The sequence below is a fragment of the Gouania willdenowi genome, chromosome 8 (assembly GCF_900634775.1).
Source record: "Gouania willdenowi chromosome 8, fGouWil2.1, whole genome shotgun sequence".
NCBI classification, from domain to species: domain Eukaryota; kingdom Metazoa; phylum Chordata; class Actinopteri; order Blenniiformes; family Gobiesocidae; genus Gouania; species Gouania willdenowi.
In genome coordinates this window covers 29229071-29241989 of record NC_041051.1, presented here as the reverse complement: position 1 = coordinate 29241989, position 12919 = coordinate 29229071, and the positions used below count along the sequence as shown (strand labels likewise).

Sequence of the window (12919 nt, the reverse complement as noted above, 5' to 3'; positions counted from 1 at the left end):
TCACAATAGCAGGAGCCTAGCATTAAAATTAGCATTAGCCTAGCATTAACACTAACCTAGCATTAGCGCTAACCTCGCATTAGCATTAACCTAGCATTAACACTAAGTTAGCATTAGCCAAGCAATAGCATTAACGTAGCATTATAGCTTTAACCTAGCAGTAACACTAACTTCGCATTAGCAAGGCAACAGCATTAACCTAGCATTAATCTATTATTAGCACTAACCTAGCATTAACAATAACTTAGCATTAACAATGCAACAGCATTAACCTTGCATTAATTTGTCATTACCACTAACCTGGCATTAACACTAAGTTAGCATTAGCCAAGCAATAGCATTAACCTAGGAGTAGCTTAACATTAGCATTAAGGTTGAAAAAGGTTGAATGATGTGTAATTTGTTAGCATAGTTTTTAAGGTAAAAAAAAAAAAGTAGAGCAGCTCCACTTGAGCTTCACCAGTTGTCCACTCTAAAAATGGGATCAGAGCTGAACTCAAAAAGTTTAAAAGGAAAACAGTAGTGAGGATGCCGCCCTTCATCCAGGACTCTGTCTAATGTAGGACACAGGAATGCTGAGAAAGCATGGATTAGCATCACACTGCTAATACACAGGCATGACAACGCAGCGATAGAACACGGAGCCTCTCAAAGCGTTTCATCACGGTCTGCGTACAAGGTGTGGCACTCCCCACCTTGATCTGCACGTGTGAAATGTTTCCTCAGCAAAACATTCAGATCACACTTCATCTCATCATGACACACACACACACACACACACACACACACACACACACACACACACACTGTGCACACTAACGTCCTCCTCAGCATAGCAAATTCAAATGTGCACCGTGAATCAGGAATCAGGGATGGGAGGGGTCAGGGCATGAGGCAGCGATAGCGGTAACACGTGCGTGCTCCAGTCACACACACACGCACACGCACACACACACACACACACACACACACACACACACACACACACACACACACACACACACAATCCCCATGTTGATGTCACATATTGCAGTCCTGAGCTGTCCTCAGCTTCTGAGAATCCATCTGCCCTCGCTGCTCCTAATCTGGCTCTCCACAGCCCACTAATCCACACACACACACACACACACACACACACACGCAGGTAACGACTGAAGCCTTCAGTGTGTGCTCACACCAAAGTTTGGAGAACTTTAAATTCAGGACTAACAGGTCACGATTAGGGCTGGGCGATATGGACCAAAACTCGTATCTCAAAATTTTTCCTCAAAATGGCGATATACGATATAAATCTTGATAATTTTAATTCAAATAAAGTTTGACTATGACAATTCTAGCTTAAATTTGCTGATGCAAAGGACCACACAGGCACATTTATTAACAAATAGTTATAATAAATGAGGCACTATTTGGCTTTTCTACCTTTAAGGGACAGCACGTGTGAGTGAGATCTGTAGTGTGGGTCGTTTAGGGGAAGGTCTGGGTTAGGACGCACTTAGAAATCCATCTAACTGTGTTTTTAATGCTTTTCTGAGAAGTAACGAAAGCAGCAACTCCTTAAAGAAGTGTTTTAAAACAAAATAAGCTATAAATATTAATATAAATATAGGCAATATTTTCATTTTCTATATCACCAAAATAGAAAACTCGATATCTTGAATCTTTATTTATTGCCCAGCCCTCGTCAGGGTTGATTTAAATCCACCATTTCACATAAATGCGTCTAACTCCAGGGAATGAGAAGCTAATGCAGTAGGTGGGCTCAAAATCAGAACAGTGTTTAGGCTGGGGCAGCTGTGGCTACAGACATAGTTTACTCCCGCTACTATGACTGCGAATAGGATAATTCCATGCTTTAAGTGAAAAGTACCGTTTATTCTGTGACTATGACAATAGTCCCTTCCCTACAAAATATCGCAAGATTTGGTGTGATTTGAGCGTGCAGGTCTGTTCTGCACTTCTGAAACTTACAAAAATAAAACAATATCCAAATTATACATTTTCATGAGTCCAATAATTAATTCCAATTAGTTAAAGACAATAAAAAAAACCTGGGGAACATTTTTAAATGGAAAAATAATAAATGTATATTCATATTTACAATATGTATTTATTATTAATATTAATAACATAATTAGAAATTACGATATTAACATTATATATTAATAACAATACAAAATATCTACAATGCTATTCTCAGATACTCATTATAATACATTTTTGTACTGAATGAAAATTTAATAGAATAAAATAAATCAAAATAGCATGAAATAAAATACGTAAAGCAAAATATATATAATAAAACCAAACTAAAATGAAAGGCTTTGTAATGGTTTTTCTAAAGTGGTATACATTCCTTTTGCTCTGGTTTACATATTGAATAGACACGTGTTGAGAAACCCAGAGCTGATGTGAATCTCTTTTTCAGTCGGTTTGTTGAAATGATTCTTTCATATTTCACTGAACAGATTTGATCGTTTTAAACTTCTCCTTTGGACGGTTTCTTCTATAAAGCCTCGTATTTATGTATTTACCCGCCTTTTTCTAATCCCTGCGCTGGCTTTGTTTGGCTTCCAGTGAGCCATTTCCCAGTGTTGACTCATTTCCATTTTGCTATTGACAGTTTGTTTTTTTTTTTGCCTCATTATGCAAACAACAGCGCTACGGGTCTGACTGACAGCACAATCTATTCACAGCTTTAGCAGAACACGAGGACTGGCACTGTCTGTCGTTGAGGTATTTATTTATGCCCATTTTAAATCCATTAGTCGATCAACCCAATGATCGTCACTCATCCAGCGCATAACGTTGCTTCTTTGCGTTCTCTATTCTGAGCTAATGCAGGAACTTGGCTGAGACTTCCTCCTGATCGGGACGCCGTCACTCGACGTTTATTGCTTATTTTAAATAAGCTCATTTTAGAAATGGGGGCTTATTTTAAACCCCTGTTATTACTTCCTTTATAGCTCTTATTACCTTATCCAGCCAATAAAAAGGCTTTTAAGTCCCTCTAAGGCGAGATACGAGCAATCGTTTTACTTTGCAGGTTGCGTTGACCCTTTACAGTGGCAACACAAATATATCTTATATATGTATATATACAGTATATCACAGAGATACTTGTATTTCATTGTATACTCTAAGTCAGACCTGATGGTGGCGCTAGAGAACAGGTCAAGGTTTCATTATCAAGGGTTGATTTATGTATTAAACAAATAAATAAAATTATACACAAACATGTCATGTATATCCAAGGTGCACATTAGGTTATAAACAGGTGGTGAAATAGTGAAATAGCATTTATAATGCCGGGTTCGCAGAGAAATGTGCATTTTTACACAGACTTTGCAGCCATGTTTTCACAGTACAGAGCTCGACGCCCCTCCCCCCTCTCATGTCCGGTCTAGCCCACGTTCAAAATAAAATTAAAATAAACATTTTGCAACACCAAATAAGTCCAAAATAAAGTATGCACACACTCGGGCTACATGCAAGCTGGTAAAAAAGTTTCAGCTCGATCGGACACCTCGTCAGGGAGATATATGCGCACGCACGCACGCACGCATGCACACAGACATTCCTTGTATTTATAGACAGATGAAGCGTTGATGCGAGCACGTCTGAGAGTGCAGATGGCAGCGAGGACGTTCTACCTTTTCCCAGCTCACAGATTTAGAAAACAAGTCACCAAAGTTCATCTTTTACATGTTTCACTTTTCTTCTTCGTTGGTTGTTCCAAATGATTTTAAACAATATTAGACCGGATCGTTCGTCTGATGGTTTCATGAAGCAAGCACAATATCTCAGTTACAGGTTTAAGAGTTGTGCTTAAAACCCTTAAAACAGAGATGGGCAACAAAAATGTGATTATCTGATCAGAGGGCCACATTATCAAGATTCATGTTAGTAGTTAGAATAATGACTAATCTGAGCTTCAGGACAGGAAAAAACAAAAGGTTTTGTCTTTTGTGTGGGTGTTCTTGGTGATTTTTTAGTTTTTAGACATTTTGAATTTCTATTTTCTTGTCAATATGGCACATTTTTTGTTTCGCGTAATCCTGAAATGCAGGGATTGCTAAAGTGCAGGCCTTGGAGCCCTGGTGGACAGTGGAGGTACTGCAGGTTGAGCCATGACATGTTACTCCTGCTGTCCAGTTACAACCAAGGAAGCTAACGGATGTGTTTCAGGATAGTGTGTACATTTAAGGATATCCTCAGGTCTCAGAATGAGGTATCAGATATCAGGAAAACCTCTGTATTTTATCAGACCAAACAGATTCGAGACTCAGCAAAACTCAGGCCGTAAAACACGATATCAATATGTGCTGCTTTGGATATGAGAGTAAGTTGAAAGCTGTTATTTCATTTCTTTTTAAAGGTTAAGATGTATCAACATTTCATTATTATTTATTAATCAATCAATATGTCGATATATCTTAACTTTTAAAAAAATAAAAGGAGAGAACGGCTTTTCAACTAACTTCGTCCAGTGTACTTTTGGTTCCTTCAAAATAAAACGCCATGGCGTGTTTTAAGGCCTGAGGCCGTTGAGTCTGATGACTTTTATTTTGAAGCCAGAGGCCGTGTCATTGGTTTGACAAGTGAGGCCGTTAGATTTGACGAAGGTTTTTGCTGAGTCATGAGTCTGTCTAGTCTGATAAATGACAGATTTTCCCGATACCTGATACCTCACTCTGACCTAACATATACACCGTAATAGTGAGGGGAATTATACACACACACTCACCCTGGTGATGTGTTGTGAAGGTGAAAGAAGAAGTGTTGAACCGAGCGGACTACAGCTTTAAAACCCATGGTAACAGTATGTGGGCGGTAGGAAGTCTCAGACCCCCCCCCCCCCCAGGACTCACCCTTTCTCATCTCCCTCTGACGAGTTGCTGTCTTGCTTGTTTGACATTGGCTCCATTGGTCCTCAGTCCCGTCCAGCGGTGGCCAATCACAGGACAATAAGGCGGACCCCGGACTCGCCAGCCTGCTCGGCATTCGCCGGCAGCTCTTTCAGCACTCTACGGTCTGAGGCCGCGGGCCGTGACTGGCTGGGAGAAGCACGATGGGCGGGACAAACAGCTGCATTAAGAGAAAGAGAGAAAGAGAGAGAGGATGTTAAACACCTGTTTTAATCTGAACTCGATCACAACTGGTTTAATGTTGGGACCCAAATCCACATGTTGTAAACAATCTGTGACCATTTTTAATTCCTGAAACCAGCAGGTGGCACCATTTGATGTCGGACATATTGTTTTTTGTTTTTTTGTCTAAAAAAAGCCAAACAAAAACAAATATAGCATGTATTACCATTGATAAACACTGAAAAACATTTAGCTTTTTTGCATTGCAGATGATGAAGTACAATATAATTCCCATCAGAGCCATTTCTGGCTGTATGCTGACTATGTAAAGGCTCCGCTTTTTGGTTTTAAAATTCCAGTTTAAATTTAACACATTTCTGTTCCATTCCGTCAGTTTACATATTTCCATTTTGTTTCCATTTCAGTGGATTTCCCTATAATCAAATGTTATTACAGGCTTTTAAAAATCCCCAAATTGCCCTAAACGTGCTTAAAACTGTTAATTCAGTTAACGATTGTTATTCAATTGGCACAAGATTAGAAATCTGTTTGCTAGAGTTGCTACACGTTAGCCACCCGTTTATGATACAAAATTGCGTGTACATGCGTGATGTTATCCCAAAATATGTCAATGAGGGTTTAGTCCGGGTCATATACGGTAGCTATTTCAATATCAAGGGGTAAACTCCACCATACTGCGTCAAATTAACCACATATTTTGCAAAATATTTGACATTTGTGTATCTTTGCCTACCAGATTACGGCAAAAAATAGCAAATAGATGTGTGATATTTTCAGAAAACGAGCACAAGATGGTATTTTACCAGTCATGTTGCAATTTTCGCTTGCTTTTGTCACAAAAAAATCTGTAAAACTATTGAAATTTACTAATATTGTCATTTCAGTTTCAAAATGAAATGAAATCAATTATTTCCGTCCGTTTTCACAGAAAATCAAAGCCCCATGAGCCACTAGGGGGCCCCGAGCTAAGTCCAGGACCTCATCTGAGGAGAATGAAATTTACCAGTTTTATGGGTAACAAGCTTTAAAAAACAACAACGATAAATACTAATAATGGGTAGTGTTTTTTTAAGGTGTGTCATGCTTTCAAATGTTTAGATGAACATTTATCTAATGAAACAAAGGAGTGCTGTTGTCCTAGTATTCTCATTTATTATCACTTATCTGGCTTCAGTGCCTCACCATAAGATGTTTCATTTCAAAGACAGGTTGTAATTACCGTCTGTAGTCCATTTAGCTGGAAAAGTGGAACAGATTGTATCGGTGCGTGGACCATTTAATGGATTAGTTTGGCAAACTCGAACTCCCTGAATTGCATCTAACATAGGGGGCACACAAATATAAAAACGTCTCTGACTGCTGTCAACCATCAGACGATAAATACTTGATTTTCATCATAAAGATTCAAGAATATAAATAGCGTTCTGTCGTTTGAATGAATCGCTTTTCAAAGTGTTTTCCTTATTTGTTCTTTGCCCTTAACAAAAGTGGATCCTGACCCACTAGTTGAGAACCCTGGATGTAGACCATGTGGTTTTATTATTGCACTTTAATCGATCCTATGGTGTAACTTAACACTTTAACTGATACACCTCTTACATTAACATTTTGCATCCAAACTTAAAAATATAGTACTTATATAGTAGTAAAAATATATACTTTTCCCCATCCATTTTTCTACCCTGACTCCCCCTTCCCCGTTCCCTTCCCCCCACACCTAGGTGTAACACTGCCCTCTCTTTTTACACTTTTTTCTTTCGTTAATATGCATTGCTGTCGTAAAAAGATTGCACTACATGTAGTGTTGACCTTCGACAACATGTGCAGACAAGGCAAAAAATAAATAAAAACAAGTACATTTCCTCTTTTTTGTCACATCCGCTTTCTGTAAAGCCTTAAACAGTTGTGGGTTCAAATCCCAACAGCTCCCATTCAATCCCCTTTCTTCTAATTCTCAGTTTATACGTAAGCAGCTCATCTTAAGGAGGGGTGTGCCTAATAATTTGGCTGTTGCACGGCTTAAGTATTTCTTCCGTAATAATAATTAGTGACCTCTGATCTAGCTCAGTGTGAAAAAGGCTTATCTCAGCCTCTGCAGGAGACACAGCACCAGTGTGTAAAAAAAAACCAAAAAAACCTTTGTTTTGCAAACACAGTGCTGATATTAAGTGTCTGGGTTTAAACACAGCAATGTTCAAACATGGTCAATCCAATAATTCTAACTCCTGATGTAAATCTAATTCACCTCAGGCCAAAGCACGAGGACTTGGAAGGAGAAACAAGCTTTGTGTTTTTGTAGTATTGGACCATCATCAGTGATCTAAAGATGAATAAAGTCCTCTTTGTTTGAGGGCAGCACTTCCCCATTACCTAAATGTGTGTCTAACTGTGATGCACTTGGCCTTAAAGGAGACAAATTGTCCATTAGTGCCTTAACCATCTTTAGAGGGAATGCATCGCGTGTTTCCGGCGTGTTTCTCTCCGTCTTCTGTCACACTGCTGACTTAGATCGTTGTGCTTCTTTTCGCCTCTTAATTTAATAATGTGGAGGGAGAAAAAAAGCCACAGTTTGCAGCTTTTTGCACAGACGTGCAACAGCGTTGGTGGAAAGTGTAATAATCGGTTCACGGTATGTTCGCGACCAGGGCTACCACGTGAAGCCCCTCAAAGGGAACGGACACAAAGCCCTGTTTGTTTGTTTGTTTGGGTTCGAGGACGTTTCCAGTGAAGGAGGACGTCCTCAGAGTCAAGTCCTGATTCACATTCAGCATAAAACTATTTTCATTTGCAGAGACTCACAATTTTCCATTTCAAAATTCACAGTTTACGCCAGGGTTGGAGTCAATTACAGTTTTCATTTACCCATGTTCAATTACAATTCAATTACAATTACAGTGACCAGCATTTATTTATTTTTTTAATCCTCAAAAAGCCAATTACACATTCTCAATTACTACAGTTCAATTATAATCAATCAAAAATGTAACCTTCCTCTTGTGTTAGCTTTCTGTTAGCATTTCTTATGATAACAGGTCCTAAATCAGCTGTAAAATACACTAAAAAACTCATATCTTTCTTTCCTATCTATTGGTTACCTTGTTAATCTTCCTAATCAATGAAAATATAGGTTTTAATATTTATGGTGTGGACATCTGTGTCAATATACTCCTAGATTTCAATATTTAAAATGGTAAAATGTGGGAAAGCTTGATATGAAACATATTTTAATAATTGTTAACTCCATATGTGTAGAATTGTACATAAAACTGTCACATGGTTCCACAGTTTTGTGTTAAATTATAATTGACAATTTTTTTTATACAAAAAACAGCAACAAAGAAAATATATTGTAAATTATGATAGCCCTTTTTTTAAATGTTAAATTTCTTTTTTTTTTTTTTTTTTTAACTGTTATTAAATAGGTCATTACATCATAAATAAGCTGAAAAAAATAGCATTTATTTTTCCATTTATGATACATTTTATTTATATTTGTATTTATTTATATTTTTTATACTGTAGAATTGTATTAATTATTTTGTAATATGTTTTTTATTAATTCATCCATTATTCTTCTGACCCCTTATTCCTGTTAAGGGTTTGCTGGTAAATAGTACTCTATAATATATAGTTTAATACTATATAATAAAACATTCATAAAGATAAAATGCAGCACATATATAAATATGCACAAGATAGATCAGTGAAGTCTAGCATGAGTCAAGCATTACTTTTTAAGTGGGTCATAAAAATGTATTTATGAAATGGAAAGTTAAGGACCCTTTGACCTCAGTAGAAGCTCCGCCCACAGGCTTCAAAACCTCAGGAAAAACCAACAGTTATGCTCCTCCTCCTCTTCCTGACAGCTTCATGTTTCTAATTATGAAACATGTCCAGTTTTTACAAAGTTTCACCAAAAATTACACAATAACCATTAATAACAGTGTCATGTTTCAAGGCCCGTCGGCGTCACAGAGGATTATCCTGTTAACTCCACGGACACTTGCCAGAGATTATAAAATGACTGTCTGTGTGTTCATAGTTTAGTGCAGCACTGTTGATCCCTTTGAGGAGACAAATAATAAACATAATCTCAGACTTAATGTATGTCTGGAACCAGGAACCCATGACAGCTGCGTTTCACTTCCAACGCCCGCCACACAAACGAGGAGCGACCGGGGGCCACCCGCTGCACCACAACACCGGTGGACGACGTGGTGTCCTGAGCTGACCCTAATCCTGAACACAGCTCGGCATTTATGGAGGTCGTCCTCATAACGGTTAGCGTGAGAACTGGGCTATGGCGGCCTGTGGAGCGTGGCTGATTCTTTTAAGATAGATACTGGCTCCAGTACACACACACATACACACACATACACCAATTTGTGTGCGTTAAACTTGTGACTCAGAATCAGTGTTGCATTGAGCAGCTCGTGGGCCATCGGGGTCACAAAAACAGAGACTTTAACACAAAAACACCACGAGTTCTCTTCCATGCTCCCTGTGCCTATAAAGCTCTATTACATTAGCTCTTTAGGTTGTGTTATTCTTTCAGCTCAATAACGCCTTTGTATTGTGTGTGTGTGTGTGTGTCTCTGGACAAAAACACTTTTGATGCAGCCGATAAAACCGCATCCATAGATCAAAATCAATTTGTATCAATTATACATACTGTATCAGAGATATAGGTACATGTGACCCTCAGTTTGACACTGTGCAGCCCCAAAAAACAAACACACAAAACAAGAAGACATGCAAAACCATAGAGAACTGGACAAAAAGTGATAAAATACCAAAAATGGCAACCAAAATACAGAAAATGACAGAAAAATACACCAAATGACCCCAAAAACCTACGAAATGAAACAAAGACACACCAAGGCCCTATGCTATGAATCTAGATAATTACATCCTGGATTAATCTCCATCAGCTGGCTTCAACCAACCAAACAGTCCCTATCAGAGAGAAGCTGTCATACGACGGTTGATAACAACACTAATTTAAACCAAGAGTTTTCAGCCCGTGTGTGATAATTTGGCCCTTGGATCAGATAATCACATTTCTGTGGCTCTCGCTGTAATAAAAGCTGCAGATTGCCTGATTTATGGTATACATCTATTTAATCTTGTTCTGTTTGTGTTTCTAATGTTGTGTTGAGTTACTAGTCGTTCTCCTCTGAAGTACGATGGAAGTCCCCCTGACTTTGCTCTGCTGAGCACCACTGTTACAGGCGGGACAGTAGATGGCATCAGAGTGCAGGAGATCCCAGGGACCTCAAACCCTGGTGACACACTTCTTACAAAACAACAGGACAAACAACAAACACTATGTGGCAGCGCAGCACGTGTGCGCTGCGTAAAAACACTAGATGTTTGACATTGATCCTTGAGATGTGTCGGCGTCTCATTCTCAGCTGTGGTTCGTGCACGGCCACAGAGGCTTATTGTGCCTCAGCTCCTCCTCATGTGAAAATATATGAAAATAAACTGTGAAGCATTCACTGTTGACAAAGATGATTTATGGCCTTGAATTTTAATGGGATTGCAGAAAATAGACGGAAATGACGGAATTCACTTTCTGACAATGAAATGGCAATTCTGTTAAAATCACCATTTATATTATAATTTTTTCTAAACAAAACCAAGAGTAAATTGCAATATGACACAATATGACACATGCAGGTTTTGGGACAATATCACACATTTACAGGCAATTTTTCACAGTAGACGAGTGGGAACAGAGACGGAAATGTCAAATCTTGCGCAATAATATCTTTTTACGGAATTCCGGACTTTACAATAGCTGTATGACATGGACTATGTCGAGCAAGTGTAGCAAAAATCAGACGGACATGTCAAATCTCGTGCAACATCTCGCGTGGTTTCAGCTTTTGGCACACTGCTGCAGCATCCAAATATGAATTTACATAATTACTGTAAGTGAAATTAGTTAACCCAATTAGATGTATTAAGGCAAGAGTTTAATATCCAGTAATGACTCTAATTAAGGAAAGCCGATGAAACAGAAGGAAAATGAAACTGAAATCGTAGAAGTTCCTGATTCAGTAAAATAAAGATGAAAGCGTGTTGTGCTTTGGTTGATTGATCACTTATTGATCACTGTGGTACTTTAGTATTGATGAGAGCTCCATCAATCACACTGAGGCTGATGAGAATTGCGGATGTTAAATGTGTCCAACACTTGTTCATTTTAACATTTATCTATAATAAATAAGATGGTTTTGCTAGAATTATGACATCAAAAGGTCATGTGACGTGATGTCATCAACCAACTGATGATAGTGTTTGGATGAAGACTATCCATTCATCTAATCTTATGTATCTATCTATCTATCTATCCGTATAGATCTTTCTGTCCAATGAATGTACATCTACTGTATATCTGTCTTTCTCGCCTGATATATGAAAAACCTTTCTGTATATATCTATACCCGTCTATGTGTCCTCATAAATCCACATCTTTAATTATCTATCCACATACAGTATATCTATATATCTATGTCCTTATATATATATATATATATATACTGTATGTCTATCTATTCTTATATATTTATATCAGTCTATATAGCTACAGTATATCCGTTCATCTGTCCTTATATATCTATATCTGTCTATCTATCCTTATATATCCATATCCTTGCATATCTTTATCCGTCCATCTGTCCTTATACATCTATATCTGTCCTCCCTATTTATGAATAATTGTCTTTATCCTTATATGTATCGTAAATGTGTCTTTTTGTGTGTATATATCTAAATTAATCTATCTATGCTTACATATCTATATCTGTCATTTTACATCTATATATGTCTATCTATCTTATATATCTATATCCATCCATCTGTCCTTAGATACAGTATCTACAATTGTCTTTATCCTTATGTATGTACTGTATATGTGTCTTTTTATCCATACTGTATATTCATCCTTCTATGCTTATATATCTATATCTGTCCTTATACTTTATGTCTATATCTGACTATTAATCATTATATATCTATATGGTCTATCAATCATTATATCTGTCTATTCATCCTTATATGTATATGTGTATTTTTAGCCATATATATGTATATTCGTCCATCTATGCTTATATATCTATATCTATCTTTATACATCTACATCATCTATCAATCATTATATATCTATATGTGTCTTTTCATCCTTACATGTATATGTGTCTTGTATCTATATTCATCTATCTATGCTTATATATCTATATATGTCCATCTATTCTTATATACCTATATCACTTATCAATCATTATAAATCTATATGTGTCTATTCATCCTCATATGTATATGTGTCTTGTATCTATATTCATCTAACGATGCCTATATATCTATATCTGTCTATCTGTCCTTGTATATCTACGTATATCTGTCTATGTGTAAATATATATCTATATCCATCCAATCAGAAAGTTAAAAATAATGTTGGTTTTTCATGAGACCAATAAACATTCCCTCCAAATTGTGACGAATCATACGTTTATTCATGAGCAATATGCACACTTCATTTTTTTTTACTCGACAAAGAAAGTCTGTTTTTTTAGGGACAAAAGGAGGATGTGAGAGGATTGATTCCTTTAAAGTCATGAGACAAGTGATGGGGGCGGGGTTAAACTCTTAAAGAGTGCACACGTACACGTGCACGGCATGCACACGAGCACACGCACGCACATACGCAGTGGGCCGGGGTAAATCCTATGTAGGTCAGTGACGACAGATCAATGTACTGTGCATTGACCACAGACTGTTCAGTACACACTCTGCTGCTGTGT

The 12919-nt window shown here is 37.5% G+C and overlaps 1 protein-coding gene across 6 annotated transcripts in view; it reads right to left on the bottom strand.

Moving 5' to 3' along the window:
* The window catches only part of LOC114468102 (thyroid hormone receptor alpha), a 169386-nt gene that overhangs the window by 46364 nt on the left and 110103 nt on the right, over nucleotides 1-12919 (bottom strand). For all 6 annotated transcript variants that reach the window (XM_028454798.1, XM_028454799.1, XM_028454802.1 and 3 more), the window contains exon 4: nucleotides 4872-5088. In XM_028454798.1, coding sequence (XP_028310599.1) covers nucleotides 4872-4927 — 56 coding nt within the window. In that variant the 5' untranslated portion in view covers nucleotides 4928-5088. The remainder of the gene's footprint in view (nucleotides 1-4871; nucleotides 5089-12919) is intronic.